Source organism: Varanus komodoensis, unplaced genomic scaffold, assembly GCF_004798865.1.
Source record: "Varanus komodoensis strain SLA01 unplaced genomic scaffold, ASM479886v1 scaffold26, whole genome shotgun sequence".
NCBI classification, from domain to species: Eukaryota; Metazoa; Chordata; class Lepidosauria; order Squamata; family Varanidae; genus Varanus; species Varanus komodoensis.
This window is the reverse complement of record NW_025335684.1, coordinates 7425741-7448320: the sequence shown is the minus strand read 5'-3', so window position 1 is coordinate 7448320 and position 22580 is coordinate 7425741. Positions and strand designations below refer to the sequence as shown.

Sequence of the window (22580 nt, the reverse complement as noted above, 5' to 3'; positions counted from 1 at the left end):
TCAGTGCTTGCTGTTGTGGGCATCTGGTTGGCCACTGGGGGAAGAGAATTCTGGACTAGACAGGGCTAGCGGGGGCTTTAGTCTTGGGCAGCATGGGCCTTGGTGGGCTCACTCAGTAAAAGCGAGTTAGCACAGAAGAATGTTGGCTCTGGATTCTTGAGATCTGTGTTCAGATCCCCGGTGATCCATGAAACCTTTGGACAGCCACTATTGCTTGGATAGTTCTGGGCACTTTACCCAGGCACCTGCTTCCAGAAGCTCTGCAGGATTACAATCAGCTCCTTTACACATATTTATTTCCAGGGCTTTTTCTTGCTCAGTCTTTCTTTATGTTCCATTACTCAGCCTCTAGGTGGTGCTGTGCTATAGAAGCGCTGTGAAAAGACTATAGAAGGCACTCCTCTTAGTGCCATTTCCAGGTAATACCAACTTTTCTTGATCCATTTTTTTTTAAAAAGCTATGGAAATGGTAGCAAAGACCCTAGACAATAATGACTTTGTGCTAAGCACCCACAAACTACAAGGAATGAGGAATTGTGAGTGTACAATACATGACTTGCATGGAGAAATCCAAAGTCTCTTTGGAGACCTCTAAGGATCCTTTTCTTCCTTCTTGTGGTTCTTGTAGTTCTTAGGCTGGACATGTAGATGGTGGGCATGTCGTGAGCGGAGCTGGCTGGAGCCGGGGGTCAGACTAGATGGCCTGGGGGGTCCCTTCTGACTCGCTCTGTTTCTATGTTTCTATGTTAATTTTTAAAATGAACGTGAAGGTAGACTTTAAGTAGAGGCCACCTTCATGCCTTCGTACAGATATTGATTAAGCCTCTCCTCTATATGCAAACATTTAATTTTTCAATCTGTTGTGGCCACTTTCTTCATTTTCCTCTTTAATGTTTATTATTATGCCATTTTGATACTAATATTTTTGCATTTGTCCATGTGTTAATTTTGTTCCTGTTCGGTTTTAGGATTTTAAACCACCCCAAAGGCAGTTGTCAACTGGGTGTCATACTAATTTAATGAAGAAATATGTCCATAAAATATGCAGAGAAGCAAGAAAGCAGGTTCTCAGTGTTTGGAAAAATGGCACAATTTCCACGCCAGCAAAATTTAGAAAGAAATGTGTGTGTTTGTATCCGTTCCTCACTACCTAGCAAAGCTTTTCTGGACCAAAATCTTTCCCTCAGAGAAATGCAGTGTGGGTCCCACTGGGATCAAAGTGCTTTTCCTTGCCTGCTTTTCTGCTCCACAACCTCTAAGCGGCGGGGTCCTCCTGCGGGAAACACACCTGCACAAGCAGGAAAACGCCTTCCTTTCACTTTCAGAAATAATAGTGCTCAGAACAAGGCAAAGCAAAACAACCAGCCCAGCCCAGCCCAGCCCAGCCAAGCGAAAAAGCGAACCTGGGAATCGCCTTGCCGAGAGAGCCCATAAGCCGAACTGGCGCAGGAAGCGCAGCTCGCAACCGGTGCCTTGGGTCGAGGAGAGCTTGGTGCGCAACAGCGCGCCGCCCTGGCGCGACGTCCCGCTGCTCCCCCGAGCGACATCCTGTGCTCCTCTCTCCCTCCCTCGCCTCATCCAAGCTCTGCGCTCCGGAGCAGCTGGTCCTGGATGCCTCCAGGGGCTGAGAGGGAGGCATCACGTGGGCTTGGCGACCAACCGGGGCTCGGCTGCCCCACATCTCTCTCTCTCTCTCTCTCTCTCGCTCTCGCTCTCCCCCCCCCCCCCCGCCCCCCCCCCCCCCCGCCCTCCCCCCCCCCCCCCCCCGCGGTCCCTCCCACCTCTCAGCTTACCCGGCTCAGCCTTTTAAGAGCGCGCGCGAGCACTTTGCCCGGGAAGGCGCCGAGCGACGGGCGAGCGCAAAGCAGAGCCCTCGGCTGGGCTTCCTTGCTGGCCGCGAGTCGCTCGGGGGCGGCGAGCCCGGCACGGCCGCGGTCGGCTTCCCGTCGCTGGCTGCCTTTCCTCTTCCTCCTCCTGCTCCGTCAAGAAAACTGGCTGGAACTTTTGGCCCGGCCGGGAGCGCAACTTGCCGGCTCTTCCCCCGCTCCCCAGCGGGTCTTGCGCCCGCCCGGCCCCCATGCTGAGCCGGCTGTCCCCGCGGCGCGCGTAGTCAGCCCCACGACTGGCCGGCATGCTGCTGCCTGTCTTGGCGGGGCTTGCCTTCTCGGCGTGGGGGGCAGCGGGCGCCCAGGAGAGCCCCCCGGGCAGCCGCTTCGTGTGCACCTCGCTGCCTCTGGACGCCGCCAACCCGGGCTGCCCGCTGCCCCCCATCCCCATGCAAGGGGGCGGGCTGCCCCCCGAGGAGGAGCTGAAGGCCACCGTGCTGCAGCTGCGGGAGACCATCCTGCAGCAGAAGGAGACCATCGGCAACCAGCGCGAGGCCATCCGCGAGCTGACCGCCAAGCTGGGCCGCTGCGAGGGCGCCGACGGCAAGGGCGGCACGTGGCGGAAGGAGTTCGGCAAAGGCAAGGACACCATGGGCGACCTGCCCCGGGACCCCGGCCAGATCATCGACCAGCTCAGCCGCACCATGCAGACCCTCAAGGATCGCCTGGAGAACCTGGAGGTGAGCGCCGCGAGCGGGTCGGGGCAGGCGGGTCTCCTCGGGCGTTCGAGCCGGGGAGCGGGGCGCGCCCCCCGGGGAGCCGGGAGCTGCCCGCGGCGCTGAACGGTGTCCCCGCGAGGCGAGGGAGCCCCGAGCCCGGCCTCCCGCGGGGACGCTGGCGGGGCGGCGAGCGAGCTGTCCAGGGTCCTGAAGGGAAAGCGGTCTCCGTGGGGTTAAGCAATGCATCGCGGTGACTGGGAATGAGAAAGTTGGTCTGCCTGTACTCCGGTGGAGATCTATTCGGGATCAATACACCGTATGTGAATAAAAGCTACAGGAACTGTGCTGGAGTGGAAGGACCCAGTTGGGTGCAATGCTTCAGTTGTAATTACTAAACATGCTTGCTAAGCACTAAGGGACTCATTGAGACGGTCTTCTGTCCCTTTCTTTTACCAAGAGTTCAAGGGGGTGTATATGCGTGTGTGTGTGTGTGTGTGTGTGTGTGTATCCCCCTCCCTGCTTTATCCTGGCAGCAATTCTAGGCTGAGAGACAATGACTGGTCCCAGGGTTACTCAGCAGGTCTTGGGGCTGAGGTCTGAACCCAAGTCTTATCAATCTAAATCCAAAACTCGACACTATAGGAGCATGATTGTTCAACTAGAGCCTCCATGCTTAGAGGCAGTGTAGCTTTGAATACCATTTGCTGGTGAGGCAACAAGTCCCTGTTGTCAATTGGTTGGCCACTATACAATGTACCTATCAGCAAAGCTCTTCTATTATTATGTGGATCGCTTAAGCAATTTTCTGGGCAGTGATGGTGTTGTATCCATGCAGTGCCCAGCACACAGCTAAATAAATACTTGCAGGACTAGTAGCCCACCAAGAAGGGCTCCGAACACATTAGCAGGGCTTGGGAAACTTTGCAATTTTGCCTTTTGCCAAGTATCTTTCTTTGTAGTCTGTATTTCTGCTCCTGTCTATAGCATACAGTGATGTTCTAGGTTCAAATTCTGGGATGATTTGGTTTCGGAGAGCACCAAATTCATACCTGTCAACCTCTCTTTTGTAATTTCCAGTGTTCTTCAACATTACCAAGCTGCAGCCTCATATTCTTGCTAACTGAAGGTGTTTCTCCCCCTGGGGGATTGTTGTCACTTTCTAAATATATGTGCAATAAATTACCAGGGGGAACAATTAGTGAAGTTTCTGCCCACTGAGGCACTGCAGTAAACAAGTGCCGTTTCCCAGAAACTTCCAGGGATGGTCTCATCTTTAATGGGATTTTAAAAAGTCTGCTCAGGTATCAAGCAATTCTGATTCTTAATTTTTTTGTAAAGGGAAATGGTATAGTTACATTCCAGAGAGAAGCTACTTTCCATGTCACATATAAGAGGATGAGATAATGAAAGAGAAAGGGTGAGGTCGGGCATTGATCAATTCTTCATAAATCACAAGAAATGACCATATTCAGTGCCTTGGTGCAGGTTTTGGTCTTGTGAAAATTGATTGCAATTAGTAAAGTCTCCAGAACTTATTTAAAAATGCCTTCCCAACCACTTCCATGTGATGGGAATAGCTCTTCTGTTTGTGTCTTCCAATAACATGGATTTTATTTTCCTGCTTTGATGCCTTTCATTTCTTTTCTTCTTAATCCGTGCCTCAACTAAGAAAGGACTTACTTAAGAGGCTGCAATGCAACCTCAGCCTTCTAGATAAAATGACCTTGGCATATGGTGCCAAATAAGAACATTAGTGCAAAAAAAATAAATAGATGAAAAGTTAAGTGCAGTTCCGAGCTGTGCTGCTAATAGCTGAGTGGTTGTTAACTACGGAAGCATACAGTCTCATGCAAAGACAAGTGAAATGAATGAAGCCGAAGGCAACATGTTTTTATTCCAGTACTCACTAATGCATAATTATTTACAACAGTATACGTCTCTTGATGGAGCCCAGCTGTCTTTTTGAAGGACAGAGCAAAAAGCTTTTAAGAATCAATGCAAAATTCAATCCATTTGAATAGTGTTTACTTGAGAGTAGAGTGAAGACATCCTGTAGTAATAAAATAACATAACAAAGCTATAACTCTTGAGGACAAGTCTATAACAATTGGACTAGTTTTCCTTCTTAGAAAACGGACATTCACTGACATGCTTCTTAGAATACTAGACAGCTTGTTTATTAACCTGTGGAATGTTTTATGTTTATCATACTAGAAAAGGAGGAAGAAAGTGGGAAATTCAATGCATCAGTGGACTGGTTGGTAGAAAGGATATTTCAATAAAAGGATGCACATTTAGCATGGGGCCACATCTACAGTCATGTGCAGTGGGCATGGAAGGCTGACTTCCTGCTACAGTCATTTGCCGTGTGGCTCCACCGGCACATGGCTCTATCCAATTTTAATCAATATGTAGTCCCAGACGCTCAGCCCAACCTACCTCACAGGGCTGTTGTTGTGAGGATAAGATTGGGAGGAGGAGGAGAATTAGGCAAGCTGCTTTGGATTCTTGGAAAGGAAAAGTGCTTGGATATAAACAAACAAAAACTGTAAAGGTGGACTCACACAATATTATACATCCCATATTGGTGTAATACCTTTATTATTTCCCTGCCACCACAAAAAAGATTCCAAAATGAAGGTTTTAAATTTTTTATAGGGTTTTCTTTCTTTCTTTTTTATGGTCAACACAACTACCTTGGCCTTTTGCAGTCTTAAGGCTACAATTCTATTAGAATTTGGTATGTAATGTCTTAGAGACATCTGGCCCCCACTTCTAGTTGTGAAATCATTGCTGCTAGATGTTTTTGGTTTTATTGTAGAACCTGACTATTCAAGAAGAGGTCAGCTTGCATAGCCTCTGCCCCCCCCCCCCCCCGCCCCCCCCCCCCCCCCCACCAACTCTGTGTGTATAGCAAAGTGAGAATTCAGACATGATCCATTCCTTCCATTTGTAACCAGTGTCCAAAAGTTGACCTCTGGGCACAACTGTAAACTTCAGTTTGATGTGCAAACCTGAGTGAGCCTAGCATCTCTGTATTGAGAATATGCCTCCTCCCATAGGGCAGAGCTGATCTCTGTCTGCTGAGATCTGGTGGCTTTCCCTGCCCCTGCTTTTATTTGAAACACAAAGTCATGCTGTGGTACCATCTTGTAGGATGGGCATTTCCCAAAGTCCTCCATGTCTGGTCCACAGGAGAAGATGAAAGTGGAGAACTTCAAGCCCAGGAGCCCATTCTGTCCCTCTTGGGGTGCTAATCCAGACTTCTAGGGTCTCCTGGAAAAGCGAGCCTCTTCTCCTGGCCACCAACCTTTCCAGTGACCCTCCATAATTTGGTGGTTTCCCATCTTTGATGATTCCCATTCCTACTGCAAAAGGTTGAAATTCTCTCCAAGATTTAATGATGGGCAATGAACTTCAGGCTAAAATACTCTGGCATTTTTGTTTCTTTCAGCAATCCTTCCTTGCCTTTTGCCCCAGCCTATTTTCCCTTTTGCCCCCACAACAGTCAAATCCCCACCCCCTTGACAGCTTCTCAGAAATTGAATCCAGCCTTTGGGCTGAAAGCATTTCAACATCTGTTCCAGCAAGCAGCAGTTATGGAAGACACTGGAAGCCTGGTTGACGGGCATTGCATTGTGGACAGCTTTAATGCTTTGATTTACAGCACTTGTCGAATTGGTGCCACCGTCTGGACATGTGTGCCGCATTTATTGATCTTGTACTAGAGGAAGGAGAGGGGAGCTGCTGCCCTTCTACAAAACGTGTGTGCCTCTCCTTTCACCCCAACCTTTGTGATCACACAATGCACTTTTCACACGCAAGCTGTAACTGAGTCATTAAGCTGGAAATTAAAGCAAGATCACTCTCGTTAGCATTCCTATTTGGAAACCAACTCTGTTGTAAGAACCTGTCGGACTTCATTCAGAGAAGGTGCTTTCACGAGGGGAAAAATGGGCAGGAGGTCTTGGATTCCTTGCAGGGAAAAGGGAGTGAGAATGTCTCTCTCAGAAATCAGATCGGTGGGACAAAGTGTCCACTCCGTGCACTTTGCTCTCTGTCTGTTACCAAATCAGGATGGCCAACTGACCTCTTCTGTGGAGGACAGTCCTCTGATTTGCAAAGTCCCTCGATTTGAAGGGTTCTCTCCTCTGATCCCAGTTTAAAGGTACAAAGCTGTAGGAAGTGTTGCCCGTCTCAGGTCAGCCCCTGGACCTCAGGTGGAACAAGAAATGCTCAGCTCACCTGGTCACAGTCTTTCCACCATGGTGAGATGAACAGAGTTTCTAACTGAATTTGGAAAATCATTTCAAGATTTGCACCTGTACATATAACCAGGCATAGGCAAATTGTATGGAAATCAAACTCCTGTTACTCGGGGTGTGCTTCTCCTCCCTTGTTGATGATTCATACGTGGCCATCCTACCACAAGCATTTTTCTGGTGCTGTTAGATCACAGTGAAAAAGCCCACACACGGCCTCCATCTGCTCCCATAGATCGCCCCACAGCAAGTCACATGTGAACATGTATCAATGCTGGATGTACTTTGAGATTTTATCTATTTATTTAATCGCGATTATGATTAGAGCCCTCCTCCACATATGGAATGCCACACAAAACATACATTAATATGCCAACTTCAAATAGAAACTGAATTTTCCATAGTTTTCCTTAAAAACAGAAAACACCAGTGAAACGGCGATCCTGAGTAAAACATGCAAGATCTTGAAAAGGCCCGTGAAGGCCTTGGGGGTCTTCAGGTCCTGCAAGGAAGGGCTTTGACAAGCCTTGGATGAAAACTGCTCCCAGAGGGGTGGGGCTACTAGCAAAGAGACCTTCTGGCCTTTTGGCAGCAGGCAAGCAAGAAGAACGTCTTTTGATGGCCCTAGAATGTGGGCAGCCTGCTGTGGAAGAAGGCGTCCTTCCAGGCATCCTCCAGACCAGCTGAGGCATTAAAATTTAAAGCCAGAACTTTAAATGGGAATCAGAAATGCCCAGATGTGGCTGCTGCAATTGGTTTGCAGGCAGCCATGTTCCTGGTGAGCTGCCTTCAGTGTGGTGCGGTATCCACTCTGGTTTTCAGTCTAAAAATTTAAGCAGCTATTCCTGATGCTGAAACCTCCAAAATTCCGGAACCATGGATAGCTCCTTTAAAGGTCAGACTGAAAACCAGGGGGCTACCCCACCACACTGGCATGACAGCCAGTAACTTCAGCTGCAGCATTATGCATCAGCTGAAACTTCCCAAAAATCCTTAAATGCTTCCATGTAGCTTCCATGTAGCTTCCATGTAGCCTGAAGTGCCTGATCCTGTCTAATCTTGGAAGCTAAGCAGGGTCAGGCCTGGGCAGAAGTGGGATGGGTGACTTGAGTGTATGATTCTATGATTATTGCTGTATACTGCCCAGAGAGCTTTGGCTATGGGCAGTATAAAAATGTAATAATAATAATAAAAAATAATAATAAAATGTAGCTTCATGCACAGCCTATTTATTGCATATGACAGAAGCCCAGCCTGAATTCCATCAAAGCATGAGTAATCCAGGCAGATAGTTGGGACTTTCTACACCTAAACACAAACGTGTAATCAATGAGAATTATAATAAACAGCAGCATGTGGTTTTCTTTCTGACCCCCTTAAAGCACCAGCTCCGAGTCAATGTGTCCTATGCAGCTCTCCCTAATGATCTCAGAGAGATGCTTCAGAGAAGGCTGGGAGATTTAGAGCGCCAGCTTTTGAGCAAAGTTGCAGAACTGGAGAATGAGAAATCCCTGCTCCATAATGAGACGTCCACCCACCGGCAAAGGACTGAGGCAGCCTTGAATGCCCTTCTGGAAAGAGTTTCCGAGCTTGAAAGAGGTAAGCACCAGTGCCAGTCTTACACCCTCCTCCTAGAATGAGCTGCTTAAGGAATGAGGTCGCCAAGGGCTTGTGGCAGGGAACCTGGGATCCAACAGCCAGTGCAGTCCTACCGACCGATGTAGCTCGCAGCAATGCACTGAGCAATTTGTGGCATGGGGAGAAAAATGGCACAGTATTTATTTCTTCATTCCTCCAGTATTTATTTTTTCAAACACCAGTATTGATGGAACTAAAGAAGGGGCCAGTCGTGGGAGTTGGCACCACCGGGAATGCGTTTCCGGGGATGCTGTCTTTAATTCCTGGAGCTCCACGGCCCTCCTTCTCTTTGGCTTTTTTGCCTGTTTGCTTCCTCACTCCAAACATGCAAACAGGGGCATGTGCAAAGAGAAGGAGCAGAGGCACCACTGGTTTTTCCCTGGCTGGTGTATGGATTGGGCCAAGAAGGGGAGAGGATGAGGCCCTTGGGATGAGGCCATCTTGCCCAAGCCAACCCTCTTGCCACACAAATCGGGAATTGATTATTATTTTTATCTTACTTATTGTAGTATTTATATCCTGCCCCATTTCATAGCTCTGGGGGGTTTGATCCAGATCAAGGATTAAACAGCTCCAAACATTTCAAGGTGGGGTTTCTTGTTTAGCAATAACTTGATGAAGCAGCAAACAAAAATCCAACTTAAATCTATCAGTCCAGATGAAAGTTATACTGTTTATTAGCCCCACCAAAAACCATATGAACTGTGCAAACTTTTGAGATCTCTGAACCTCTGAATCAACAAAGAAGTTACAAAAATGAGCTGGGGGCAGGGGAAGACCAGTGAGTCACTGGAATGCTGATGACTGTAGGATCAGTCTTGGTGAAAAGGGTCTGGAAGGGTCTGGGGGCATTCAAAGAAGGCTGTAACACAGGGCTGGGCAAGCATCTGTGTGGCTACCCAAATGTTCTGGCCTCTGAACCCTCCCAGCTCTAGCCAGCATCGTCAGTGGTGTGGAAATGGCAGGTGATAATTGAAAGCAAATCTATACAACACAGACGGACAGGAAGGAAATGCTCAGGTGTGCAGAGTCTGAAAAGTTCAATTTGCTGTTAATAGCATCTGTTAGTTATCCTCACAGGGATGTTGTGAGAATATAGAGAGGAGGAGTATCATGGAAGCCACCTTGGATTCCTTGCAAGAGGATAAAAGGTGGGATAGCAGTGTGATGCCAGCAGGCTGAATGTGCACGTTCTCTGTGGTCTTTCTCCCTCTTTCTCTGCCACCTTTTAGCCAGAAGGTTCCTATTTACAGTGCAGAATCTCCGAACAGCAAACAACTCAATCACACTTCCCCTCCTGTTTTTGTTGTCGGATAACTGACACATCTGCTCCTCAACACATCTGTATCGCCAGTATTTTGCTTTCATCTTCTTTTTGCCTGGCTGAGGGATGTCATTAAAGGAGCTGAAATTTGGAGCCCTCGTTCTGTAGGGTGTGCAGAGAAGGAATGCAGAGGTTTGCGTCCTGCAGTCCTACAGTGAGAAACTGAGCGGCAGGTCTTTGCAGCACAGAGCAAAGCAGGGCCGGCTCTACCACTAGGCAGAGTGAGACAACAATCTCAGGTGGCAGATGCTGGTGGTGGCTCAGTAGTGGAAGCTGCCTGGCGTTTCCTCCAGAGCTCCCTGGCTATTCCCCTCCATTGGAAGACAGAGCAGTGTATGTCCCGTGGCCAGTCCAGGACCCCCCTAAACTAGCCTGCTCCTTCGGGGGTGGAGGGGGACACTAGCCCATTGCAAGTGTTGACGCAGTTTCGGCTGGAGTTTGTCCAGTAGTCCAGCATGCTTTGCAGGAATCCCAGTAACCAGCAGGCAGCAGCCCGTCCGTTAGTTACTAATGAGTGGTATACTGACTCACAGTATGATCTCGCAGTCTGCTTCCCACCGTGAGCAAGCATATGCCTCCAGAAAGCCTAAAGAGTCTCACAAAAGCCAGAACCCTCTCCTGAAGTCGCTGCCCAGCAATTGGTCTTCATTGAGTCCCGGGCGGCCCCTCCGTGACTAGCAGCCATTGGTACACTCGCCTCTTCTTCCTTCATAAAGGACTCCAATTCCCCTGTAAAGGCATCTCAGCCAAGATCCATCACCACAACTGGCGGCAGTGAGTTTCTGAAGTTATGGGTGGACTTCCTGACACAGAGCACAGCATTTTCTCCCATGACGGCCACCAACCAGCCTGGGCGGCTTGGGAGGATAAGGCTCCCAATGGCTGCTGGGCAGGATGGCTGTATACTGCCTCCATTATACGAGGGAGCGTGCAGTGAAGCAAGGGTTCATTATGATCTGCTGGTGGGTTTCCCATGGGCAGCTGGTTGGCGCTTCTATGAAGACGATACTGGACCTGATGGGCCTTAGGTCTGATCCACCAGGATTCTTCTTGTAACTTCAGTGATGTGTTATATGTGGAAGTTCTTCCTCTGATCTGTCCTAAATCTTCTAATAGTCAGTTTTGGAGAGAGAGAGAGAGAGAGAGAGAGAGAGAGAGAGAGAGAGAGAGAGAAGGAGGTAGAGAGAGAGCTCATGTCATATACCTGAAGTCTTCTGGAAAACCATTTCTCCCTTGCCTTCTTCAAAGAAATGAGATGGGGCAGAGTTCTGTTTTGCTTGAAATTCATCATTCAAATGCCACTTGTGTTGACTCCACAGAGCTTGAGGCAACCATGTTGTCTCAAATGTGCAACCTTTGCTGTGGATTACTCATGGAGCCACTGGGGGACACGCTTAATCCTAATCATTTAATCAGATCCTTAGATTTAATTACTGGGGAACGGCATGCTTGGCTGGGCTTTGTGTATTTAAATTCCAGGCGCACACGATGAGGGAAACGTATCATGAAATGATCTGCATATCCATTTTGTTTTAATGGTATGAAAGAGCGTGAATTGTTTAAATATAGATTTTTCCTGCATGGTATTTATGGGATGGGCAAGACTGGCCCATACCCTGTTCAGACAGATTAATCAATGTACCTCCACACTCTGCAAACCCAGGCATTTCAAGAAGGTTAAACCCCTGCCCAGAAAAGCAGCGTGTTCATATCCAGATGTGGGGTGAAACGTACAAAAGTTCCTTAAATTACATTTTCAAGTAACGTATAGAGTAGTTCCATGATCCCCACACAATGTTGGAGGAGTCATAGTGTGTGTGTGGGGACCTTCCACCTGAGCTCACAAAGTGCACTATGGATGCCATCCTGTGGGGATGCCCATAACCAGATAAGGTAACTTCTTTTCCAGTGGGGCTTCTCAACCACTGCAGCTTTTCTTTTGAGCTTTGTAAGAGCCATTCCTGGCAAACCTGGTTGGCCAAATCTGGTTTGGGTGTGGGGACCTGATGGATTTCCTTGGGTTGGCATCCCTGACTCTGGCTGCTTTCTCTCTGCCTAAACCTGCCTTGCACTCAGTGTTCCTGTGGGGGCATCCAGCATGAAGTGAGTCTGCATGATTCCATCAGGCCGGCTTGAGCACATGCTACCCATGGTCTACTTCCACACACGTGACTCATGAGCTTTCATGCTTCGTGCAAAGAAGTTTGCCCTTGGTGCACAGAAGCTGCTAATGTCCCTGAGCATTCAGAGATTTTGGCTTGGCTTGGTTCGCTTCTTGGCTTGGCTCGCTTCTTGGCTTGGCTCACTGCCATGGGAATTCCCTGAATTCTGGCTGGAGGTTTCCACCCCTTGTGCCAATCCCCTCCTCTCCCTGCCGCTAAGTCCTTCTGTGAAGTTACTTTTGCAAGAACAGAGAAGGATCCAGCATGGCACTTTCCAGTCTAGCTGTGCATGGAGAGAAGAATCCATGCATGTATTCCCGACTCTAAGGTTGGTGTGATTTTATGACCATCCTATATAGGGGCCATCGGAATTCTCTGTCCAGCTCTTAGGATTAATCATCTAAAACTCATCCTGTGACTCCATGGAGGTTTTGTTGTCTGAGCAGCAGTCCTGTTATGACTTGATCTTGGTGTGATGGTGTCCTTTCCTTCCTGGATTTTCTTCTAGGAACCAGCGCCTTTAAATCTCCGGATGAGTTCAAGGTCTCCCTTCCACTCCGCACCAATTACCTGTATGGGAAGATCAAAAAGACCCTGCCCGAGCTGTATGCCTTTACCGTCTGCCTGTGGCTGAAGTCCAGCGCGTCTCCGGGAATAGGGACACCGTTCTCTTACGCCGTCCCTGGGCAAGCCAATGAAGTCGTGCTGATTGAGTGGGGGAACAACCCAATTGAGCTGCTCATTAATGACAAGGTGATTGTCAGGCATTCTCAGGAACCTCCAGGCCAGCTGAGGTAGCAGGAGACCTTCTGGTTAGCTGTGTGGTTTGTTCCTGCTCTTCCACCACTTCGTTCGGTGTCGCTAAAATATTCGGGAAATCCTTGGCTCAAACAGATGAGCCGAGATGCTCCTCCCAACCGAGTGGGAGGCTCAAGATCTGTGTTCAACCCGTGGACCTCTGCCTTTCCACCACTGGACACACTGGGTGGAAAAAAAGAGTCACCCCAACTTTCGCCAATTCTCTCTCCTCATGCTAGGCAAAGAAGAGATCTGCTAAGATTTATGATTAGACTGGAGATAAGACTGGGGAGTTGCGATGAGAGAGAAAGTCAGCCTGTCTCTAGTGCCTGGAGGGGAACTCCCACTCATCTCCGCCAGAGACGTTGGTCTGGCTTCCTGTCCCAGCCCTAGAGAAAAGGCCGCCTCCCTTTACCACCAAGAGGGGCTGCCGTTTCCCTGTGCAGACGGGGCGTGAGCGATGGAGAGATCACTTCACAAAGGACAGCTATGCACACACAGTGGACAATGCATTCGTGTCCTCTTTCCAGGTAGTGTGCAAGTGGCCCCCCCTCACTGGAAACCTGCTGACATAGGAGGGGGGCCATTTGAAGGCCCTCCATTTGGAACTGGCCCCATTCCTGAGATATTCATGGACTGTTTCAGGGAATTGATAAAGGAGAAGGCTGACAACAGATTTGCCAGCACAAGATGCTCCTCGGACAAAGGGCAGCCACAGAGAAAGCCGTTCCCACATGCCACAGGTGGACTAATACAGGTCCTGGCAGTTCATAGGAGAGGGGCAGGGAACCCCTGGCCTGTGAGCTTCATCCAGCCTGCAGAGGGCTGGGCATCATCATCATTATCATCATCATCATCATTAAAATTTCTATGTTTCCTGTAGCTAAAGTTCTCTGGGTGGTCTACAGCAATCCTCAAAGAATCATATACTCAAGTCACCCATCCAGATTCCAACCAGACCTGACCCTGCTTAGCTTCCAAGGTGAGGCAGGATCAGATACGTCAGGCTATACAGGCGCATCTTCCATGGGCCATGATCCTTTCTCAAGGTGGGGCTCTGGCATGGAGGCCACTGGGAACTTGGTGAGGAGGCAGGGAAAGGACTCTCCTTGCCATCCCTAATCTAGGAATCCTGTTACTTTCTTCAGCAATGCCTCTGGAGGGTGGGGTGGTATGTGAAGAGTTGGATTCCTATGTATCTTGGACCCCAGAAATGCAGAACTTCTTGCAATGCAGGGCATCAGCTACACACTGATAAAAGTTAAGGCAAAGGATCGATCCAGGCTGTAAAATTGCAGTTCTTGAATTGCACTGCCACTAGAAGAATTCTGCAAAGTGGGGGTTGTTGGCTCAGCAATTTTAAAATTGGACTGTAAGTCACTTAACTATTGATTGGCCTGTTAAGCAAGTGTCTGAAGTGCACCTCTAGCAGACAGACAGGGGGTGCAGGGGGCGGGAGAAAATGTGGTGTGCTGGCTCATTGCTGTGGTCTCATAAACACGGAACTCCTGAGAGTCTTTCCAGTGGGTTGGTAAGAGAGACTGTACATCCCGCGAAAGTTGCAGTGCTGCATAATAAAGGACACACTGCATAACTTGCCTCCAGGTCCAAGGCCTCACCGAGACTCTGCCCTCAGAGACAAGCCATAAATCTGTAGCCTAAAGTGCCTGACCTTGCCTAACCTTGGAAGCTAAGCAGGTTTGGGCCTGGTTGAAATCTGGATGGGAGACTTAAAGTGTTGTGAACTGCCCAGAGAGCTTTGATGAAGAGCGGTACAGAAATGTAATGCGATGATGATGATGATAATAATGCATTCCTTTTACAACCAAGTATCCACAACCAGCTGTGATACATGTGGAACCAAGGAGATGGCTTTCTTGGGCAGACAATATGGCTACCTCTTGGAGGCATGCCATAAACTGAGCAGCGGGAGACCATGTGTCAGCCTCCAATTGGATTCTTAACAGGGAGCTGCCGCCAATCCTGACTCCCTGATCAGTGAGCACCTCTGATCTCCATGCGTGCTGCACTCACACATCACTTTTAGGGGTGTCCTTCAAGCAGCTTAAACATGATGCTTGAAGAGGCCCTTCAGGCAGATGGTGGAGGATCTTCAGATGTGTGGGACTTCAACTCTGAGCATTGCCTTGTTGTCAGGACCGGCTGGGAGCTGAAAAACCAAACCAGCTTTTGGTTCACATATTGCTTCTATTCCATTTGATTCCTTGGCATCCCAGTACTAAATATCACATCTTTCCAGGGCATGAATCTATATCCTCCAACAAACTAGCAGGCCTGGGCTGAGGTGGCCCACTCACAGTCGGGACTCTGACCCTTCATATTTTGAGTCAGCGGATTTCTTCAGTCTAGTGGCTGACTTGCTGCTGAGTGGAATCCTTCCCTTCAGGGGTTCAAAGGAGCAGCGTGATGTGTGCCTCCTTGTGTCCCTTCGGTGCAATCCTATGCGTACCTACTCAGAAGTAATCCCTACTGAGTTTGGCTTATTTCCAGGTAACTGGATACAGGATGATGGCCTTAATCTCATGTCACAGGCTGCTCCTTGCATTTCCTTGCCTGGGAATAAACCACATTTGACTTAGTGGAACTTGCATCCGAGTAAACCTGCAAAGGCTTGTGTGCTGCAGAAAACTAGCCAGGACGGTGCCTCAGTGGGAGGGTATCCTTTCCCTAAGTATGATGAGTTAGAGTTGAGTCTTGAAAAATCTGTTGCTTTTAAACAGCGATTTTTGAAGTCAAGACAAATTATTACTCGGTCCCTATAGAATAAATTACCAGGCTCTTAAATTCTGTGATAAAAGGAAGGACTTCTTCACACTGTGCATAGCTAATTATGGAATTACTTCCATAAGATGTACAATGACCACCAATTTGGATGGCTTTAAAAAGGGGTTGGAGAACTTCACAGAGAAGGCGATCTGCTTCTCAAGCATTAATGCCTGTGTGCTACCTCACTATCTGAGTCAGTAGGCATATGTACACGCTGCTGGGGAACATGGGTGGGAGGGTGCTGTTACACTCCTGCCCTGCAGGTGGGCTCCCATGGGTGGTGGATGGAACAGAAAGTTGGAGTAGGTGGACTCTCCGTCGGACTCCGTCAGGGTTCTTCCAATGCTCTTCAGCTGGCCGGCCTCTCCTAGGCGCAGCGAGATTCCTGCTCACTTTTGCCGTTGTCTTCGTGCAGGTTGCCCAGCTCCCTCTGTTCATCAGCGATGGCAAATGGCACCATATCTGCATCACGTGGACAACAAGGGACGGCATGTGGGAAGCTTTCCAGGATGGAGAGAAGCTTGGCACGGGGGATAACTTAGCTCCTTGGCACCCCATTAAACCTGGAGGAGTCCTGATCCTTGGTCAGGAGCAGGTGAGCCGTAAGAGAGAAATCTCAGGTTTTAGAAAACCCATTCCAATCTTTTCCTGAGGCAGCATGTGCCTGCAGTAGCTGGGACCTCCAATGTGGATGGAGACTATTCTGGGCGCCACAGGAAACTTTCAAGGCACTGTCCATGGTGCTGAAACTGGGTTTGGTGGGAATGGGCTTCAGCACTGTGGATTGCACTGTACGTGAAAGTTCAGACTGAAACACACCCACTGCCATAGGACCTCCAGCTTTTACTGGCCAGAGCTTCATGCTAAAATATGCTGGGATAGGGGAAATTTGGCTCTGTCGCATTTTGCCTTTGGCACTGCCCACCCGCAGAATACAGCCTCTAAAGACCTCTCCGGAACTCAATTAGGCCCTTGGGCTGAAAGGGGTTTGATGCCCCTGAGCGAGGAAATGTGCTGGAGCCTAAGAACTTTTTGTGACACCTCCGGGTTCGTCTGGGACAGAGTCTTTGAAGCCCCGCAGAGCTGCTGCCAGTTCACATAAGTGATACTGAGCAAAATAGACCAAGAATCTGATTCCCAGTCGAGAAAATTCTACTTCCTGGTCAATTATGGCTGTTAACAGTTACAGTGCCATTGCCTTGATGTTTACTCAGAACTAAGACCCACTGATTTTTTTTCCACATTGACCAACTCAACCATCTCAATTTTTAAAGGACGGACAAAATCAGGTGAAAATATTTAACTAATCCAATCTGTGGTTCCTCCTCCTCCTCCTCCTCTCTCCTCTTTCTCCTCCTCCTCCTCCTCCTCTTCCTCCTTCTTCCCTTAAGGATACTGTTGGAGGAAGGTTTGATGCAACTCAAGCCTTTGTTGGGGAAATGAGCCAGTTCAATATATGGGACCGAGTCTTGAAGCCTGAAGACATCATGAATATTGCTAACTGCTCCACCAACATGCCTGGCAACATCATCCCCTGGGTTGACAACAACGTGGATGTGTTTGGCGGGGCAGCCAAGTGGCCTGTGGAGACCTGTGAAGAGCGGCTGCTCGATTTGTAGCCATGTCCATTTCCCATCCCAGTGCCCCATTTTTATCAAGACAATCTCTCATCAGGTCTGATGTTCTTATGCCCCTTGGTCACCTCCCTGAATTATTATGATTATTTTTAAAAGAATTCCATGCTAAACTGCCAGGGAGCAAATATATATAAATTCTGGGTGCGAGTTTCTCCAGGACCGTCTGCACCAGCTGCATTGAGATGAACGGCAGATGCAAAAGAACATCTTCATGCATCCTTGATGCCTTCTGGTGGAGCTCCTGCAGAAAACAGTTGTGGCTGGTGAGAGCTGTGGTGTGGCTTGCTGACAGGAGTTTTTGAAATGGGCGACCTCTTTAACTTGAGTGGCATTTCCCACCGTAGCTCTGCTGTAAAGCTCATTGTGATTCATTTGGAAGAATCCTCATTTGCTTTGGTTGTTTATGGAGCCACAGTCTGGAGCTGTATCCCATGCCTTGCACAAATATTTTGCCCCTTCCTAGCGGTAGAACGCACCCCCTTCTATGCACCCCATTCTAGCAACACATGGTGTCAAATAAAGCACAAACATGGCAGGGGCTCTGTCAAAGGACTTGCACACAACCAGTTGTGGTGGATTAGACTTGCCCTACACCAAGGCAGCCCTGTGTTTGCTGAATGTGTGAATTTAGGACTGGGGCCTTTGCAGGGGAGAAGCAGCAGAGGCAGGGAGCTGTGGTTGAGCACTCCTCTGCCCACCCATCACCTCTGCAACTTTCTCCCCCCGTGATACCTGCTTTCCCTGCAAGGCATATCTCGCTTTCTCTCTCCCCACCTTGTGCTTCCCCCTTGGCTTCTCTCTGGTCTCAGTGTCTGATGGAGTCGACAGCAACATGAGTTGCAGGAGCTGGGGGAGCAGAGTGCAGACGAAGAAGATAAAGCCCATGTCTTGCTTCTCTTCTGAAAATACCCACCTGAACCTCATCCTCAGCTTAGGAGGAAAACTCAGGGTTGGGCAGTCTGTGCTTCTTAACATCTCGCTCTGGCCAATGTGAGGGCTGGTTTGAAGGTATGTGAGGTATCTGCAGCCGTGTTGTATTTCTCTCTCTCTTTCTCTGTGTTGGGGGGTTGTTGCCCTCTGTTTCCAACCCAGGTAACATCTGTTGGCTCTAAACGTCATTGATAGTGCCCCTTCTCAGTTCTGTGGAGCAAGTGCAATATGGACTCATGGACGTAGGGGTGTGCTGGAACCCAGCGTAGAAAGGCTATCAGAAGCTTTCAAAAGGGTGGGGGCTTGGTAGCTATTAGACAATGCAGAGGTGGCCCATGGCATATTCCTTCCTGTGTTGCACCCATTTCGGACTGCAGGCACCATCTCAATGGCTTCAATAGTTCACTGTGTCATGGAATCCCAGCTTTGGAAAGGTGGCTTATTAGGACGATCCAATCTAGCTTGGTTGTTTCTCTTGGATGGTAGATTTCCAAAGAAGGTTGCATTTGTGGTGCTGTTGTTATTGTTTTACATGTGAGCCATCAGACCTGTGCCATGCACTCCCTGTAGCCTGAAATGGTCCAGACCAGAAATGGCTACAGCATACACTTTTCCAGCCAACTGCCTAGAGCTCAGACATGAAGGGCAGGGTAAAATAGACTTGCTCAACCTAGCAGCTTCCAGGTGTGTAGACCCACAACTCCCATAACCCCCAGCTAGCAATTAGGGGGATTGTAGTCTTATGCATCTAGAACATGCCGAGTTGGAGAAGTCTAGCAAAAAGTGACATACGGACATACGCTTTTGTTTTATTTGAATCCTGGTCTTAACCTGAAATCGGTGGTTACTTAAGGCAACTCTCTATGCTACTTGAATCTTGCTGTTATCTCTGACCAGGTTCCCTAGTGGGATGGGAAGAGCACACAGGGAATCCCTGTTGTTATCTTTGACTGGATCCTTGTCTGCTGAAGAAACCCAATAAGATTTTGTGGTTTGGACCCTGGAAGGCAGGATTAGGGCCACAGACCTGGATGTTCTGCCTTAATATACTTTGGTTACAAGATGTGGATTGAACTAAACAATCAGGTATATTAAAATTTCAAGGGGACTCTCAACAATCATTTCATTAACAACCTCACCCTGATATTGCTGGGTGGCCACAATTAAGATAAAACTGGACCGATCCTTTGGAATCAGCCTTAGAATGCAAAAAAGGTGGGGATCAGCTTCCCCCTTTCTCCTTGTGACAGTACTTGCAGTTGCTGAGGACAGAGCCACTGTAAAGTACTCCAACGTAAAGCAGCTGTACCATGGCTTACTTTAGAGTAAATCCCACTGATTACTGTGGGACATTCATCTGTGCAAACAAGGGTAGGACGTGTTGGAAGTCCTGGAGAAGCAGGTCTCAAAGCAATATTGCCTTGCTCCTCCCACCGTTCCATTCACTTGTTGTCCTTCTCAAGTCCTCTCTGAGCCTCTAGTCCCTATGCTTCAGCTGCCCTTCCTTTTCAAAAAGCACTTTTGTGGTTGTTACACTGCAGTCACCTTGTCTTAATACCGTATCACGAAGGCCCTTAAAAAGCAAGATATGCACTACCGACATTGCAAAGCATCGATATGACCAGGTCTCAGCCGACTTCTTTCCATTGCGTGAAGAAAATGCAGCGTAGTGGAGTCAACCAGGTGATGCAAACCTTTTCTCATTGCAAACTTGCAGCAAGTATTTGATCAAGGGTGAGCAACCTCAGCAAGCTCAGGAGTCATTTTGGCCACCCAGAACCAACTGCCCGTAGGATCTGGTCCCTGGTGCACCCTGAAGTAAGTGTGTATCTACATAGAATCATAGACTCATAGAATAGGAGAGTTGGAAGGGGCCATGAAGGCCATCAGGTCCACCCCCCTGCTGTTGCAGGACACCAGTTTACACCATCTCACTCAGGGGGCTGTCCGGTTTCTTCTTGAATGTCTCTAGTGTGGGAGAGCCCACAACCTCTCTAGGCAGCTCGTTCCACCCTTGTATTGCTCTGACAGTGATGTCCAGCCTGAATCTGGGTGGTCGCTACTTGACTTGATTATTCTGTGTCCCACGCTCTGCCATCAGCAAGAAGAGATCTTGACTTTCCTCTTTGTGAGAGCCTTTCAGGTACTTATAGAGGGATATCTTATCCCTGCCCAGTTTTCTCTTCTCAAGGCTGAATACATCCATTTCTCCCAGTCTCTCCTCACCGGGCAGCGTTTCCAAACACTGGATCATTTTTGTTGCCCTCCTCTGGACCCTTTCTAATTTTCCTGCATCTTTCTTAAATCAGGGTGCCCAGAAATGGACACAGTGTTCCAGATGAGGTCTGACTAGTGAGGAGTATAGAGGAACTACTACTTCTTGTGATTTGGAAGTAATACTGTTAATGCATCCCAAAATGGCATTTGCCCTTTTGGCGGCTGCATTGCCTTATTGGCTCTTGTTTAGCCTATTGTCCACAATTACTCCGAGATCTTTTTCATTTTCAGTGCTGTTGAGCTGTGTTCACTGAACCCAGCCAAGTATTCCCCATCTTGTATCAATATACTGGGTTTCTTTTTCCTAGGTGGAGGACTTGGCACTGGTCCTTATTGATTTGATTGTACTTCCTCATCTAAATCATTAATAATGATGTTGAAGAGTACTGGGCCCAGGACTGAACCCTGTGGCACTCCACAAATTACCTCCCTCCAATTTGAGAAGGTGCCACTGATGAGCACCCTTTGTGATCCACCTAATACTTTTTCTATCTGGTCTAGTTTTTTGCCAATTTGCCTATCAGAATGTCGTGTGGCACTATGTCAAAAGCTTTGCTAAAGTCTAGGCAGATTATGTCCACAGTGTTCCCTCTGTCCATTTGGGAGGTTATCCAGTCGAAGAGTGAGATTAAATTAGTCTGACAAGATTTATTTTTGATAAATCCATGTTGGTTTGTATTAATCACTGCATTTTCTTCAAGATGCTTGCAGATGGATTTTTTAATCATTTGCTCCAGAATTAGTCCAGGGATTGATGTCAGACTAACTGGTCTGTAGTTTCCAGGTTCATCTTTTTTCCCCTAGGGACAATGTTAGTTCTTCTTCAGTCATCTGGCATGTCTCCTGTTTCCAAGATTTATTGAAGATACTAGCCAGTGGTTCTGAGAGTTCTTCCACTAGATCTTTTATGGCTCTGGGATGGAGTTCATCGGGCCCTGGAGACTTGAATGGGTTTATCCCATCTAGGTATTCCTTGACCATTTATCTGTCAGTCCTGGGCTACCATCTCTCACTTTCAGCTTGTACTTCATCTCGGTTGTAGATTTCCTTGTGGGAAAAGACTCAGGCGCAGTAAGAACTGAACACCTCTGCCTTTTCGACGTCTGTTATCATTCTGCCATCTACTTTAAGTAGTTGGACACCCTTGTCTTTCTCATGCCTTTGTTCTGGATGTATCTGAAGAAGGCTTTCTTGTTGTTCTTGGCATCCCTTGCCATCCTCAGTTCATTTCCCGCTTTAACCTTCCTGACGCTGTCCCTGCAATTCCTTGCTATTTGCTTATATTCTCCCTTCGTGGCCTGGCCCTGCTTCCAGTTCTGGTACATGTTCTTTTTTTCTTTCAGGCTGTCACTTAACTGTTTGTGGAGTCACGTGGGTTTCCTTTGCTGGATTCTACACTTTTGTCTTGATAGAATTGTTTGTAGTTGTGCTTGGAGAATCTTGTTCAAGATTTCCCACCCCTCTTGGACTCCCTTTCCTTGAAAGGTGTGTTGCCACGGCACTTTGCTTATCATTTTTCTGAGGTCATTAAAGTTGGCTTTCCTGAAGTCCAAGATGTGTGTTTGGCTTCAGTCGCCCACAGCTGAATTTGGGCACTCCGTGGCCGTGATGGACACGATTCCCTCTGTATATTTTCACTCTATTTCAGAAATCCCCATGGAGTGCTGTCCACCCTTGTGTTGTGCGCAAAATATGCCTTGGGCACACACATGGGAACTGTCCCAAAACAGTTGACCATGGGCAGGTTCTGCTCATGACAGTGGAGGCATATGCAGTAGGACCATCCAAGTGGATTGGGCCCTTTAGACTGTGATTCTGATGACTCTTGCTGAGTGTAGCCAGCAGAGGATCTGCCTGTCTGTCAGTCTGTCTGTTGTCTGCCTGTCTGTCCCCCTGTCTGTCCGTTCCTCTGTCCGCCTGTCCCTCTGTCTGTCCGTCCCTCCCTCCCTCCCTTTCCAGTGCAGTTCAGTTCCGTTATTCCTGGGTGCTCAGGCTAAGATTTAGTGATTGTATTGGCAAGCCATGCAGGCTGATGAATGTATTGGAAGTAATTTCTTGGGGTTTGTGCTGGAAATATTCCCAGGCCTTCTTTTACTACTGATTTGTTGATGTCTGTGTCTCAGAGCGGCCTATGTGGAGGGCTGGAAATTGACCAGAACATTTAAAAGAGAAACAAAACACAAAATCCTCTTCTGACCTCTCTTGTGCTGTTCGCAGCAG

General features: G+C 48.3%; 1 protein-coding gene across 1 annotated transcript; it reads left to right on the top strand.

The window, feature by feature from the left end:
- Positions 1-2128: 2128 nt before the first annotated feature.
- NPTX2 (neuronal pentraxin 2) lies at positions 2129-17135 on the top strand. The gene is made up of 5 exons (XM_044433629.1): positions 2129-2566; positions 8190-8406; positions 12440-12684; positions 15932-16111; positions 16908-17135. The coding sequence occupies exons 1-5, from the start codon at positions 2132-2134 to the stop codon at positions 17133-17135; spliced, it is 1305 nt and encodes a 434-aa protein (XP_044289564.1). The 5' UTR covers positions 2129-2131.
- The last annotated feature ends 5445 nt before the right edge of the window (positions 17136-22580 follow it).

Bases quoted from the DNA above. Each gene is read 5' to 3' on its own strand.
- NPTX2 (XM_044433629.1), top strand. From the start codon at position 2,132: ATGCTGCTGCCTGTCTTGGCGGGGCTTGCCTTCTCGGCGTGGGGGGCA. The intron at 2,567-8,189 runs GTGAGCGCCGCG...ACCCCCTTAAAG, and splicing joins ATCGCCTGGAGAACCTGGAG to CACCAGCTCCGAGTCAATGT. The intron at 12,685-15,931 runs GTGATTGTCAGG...GTCTTCGTGCAG, and splicing joins AGCTGCTCATTAATGACAAG to GTTGCCCAGCTCCCTCTGTT.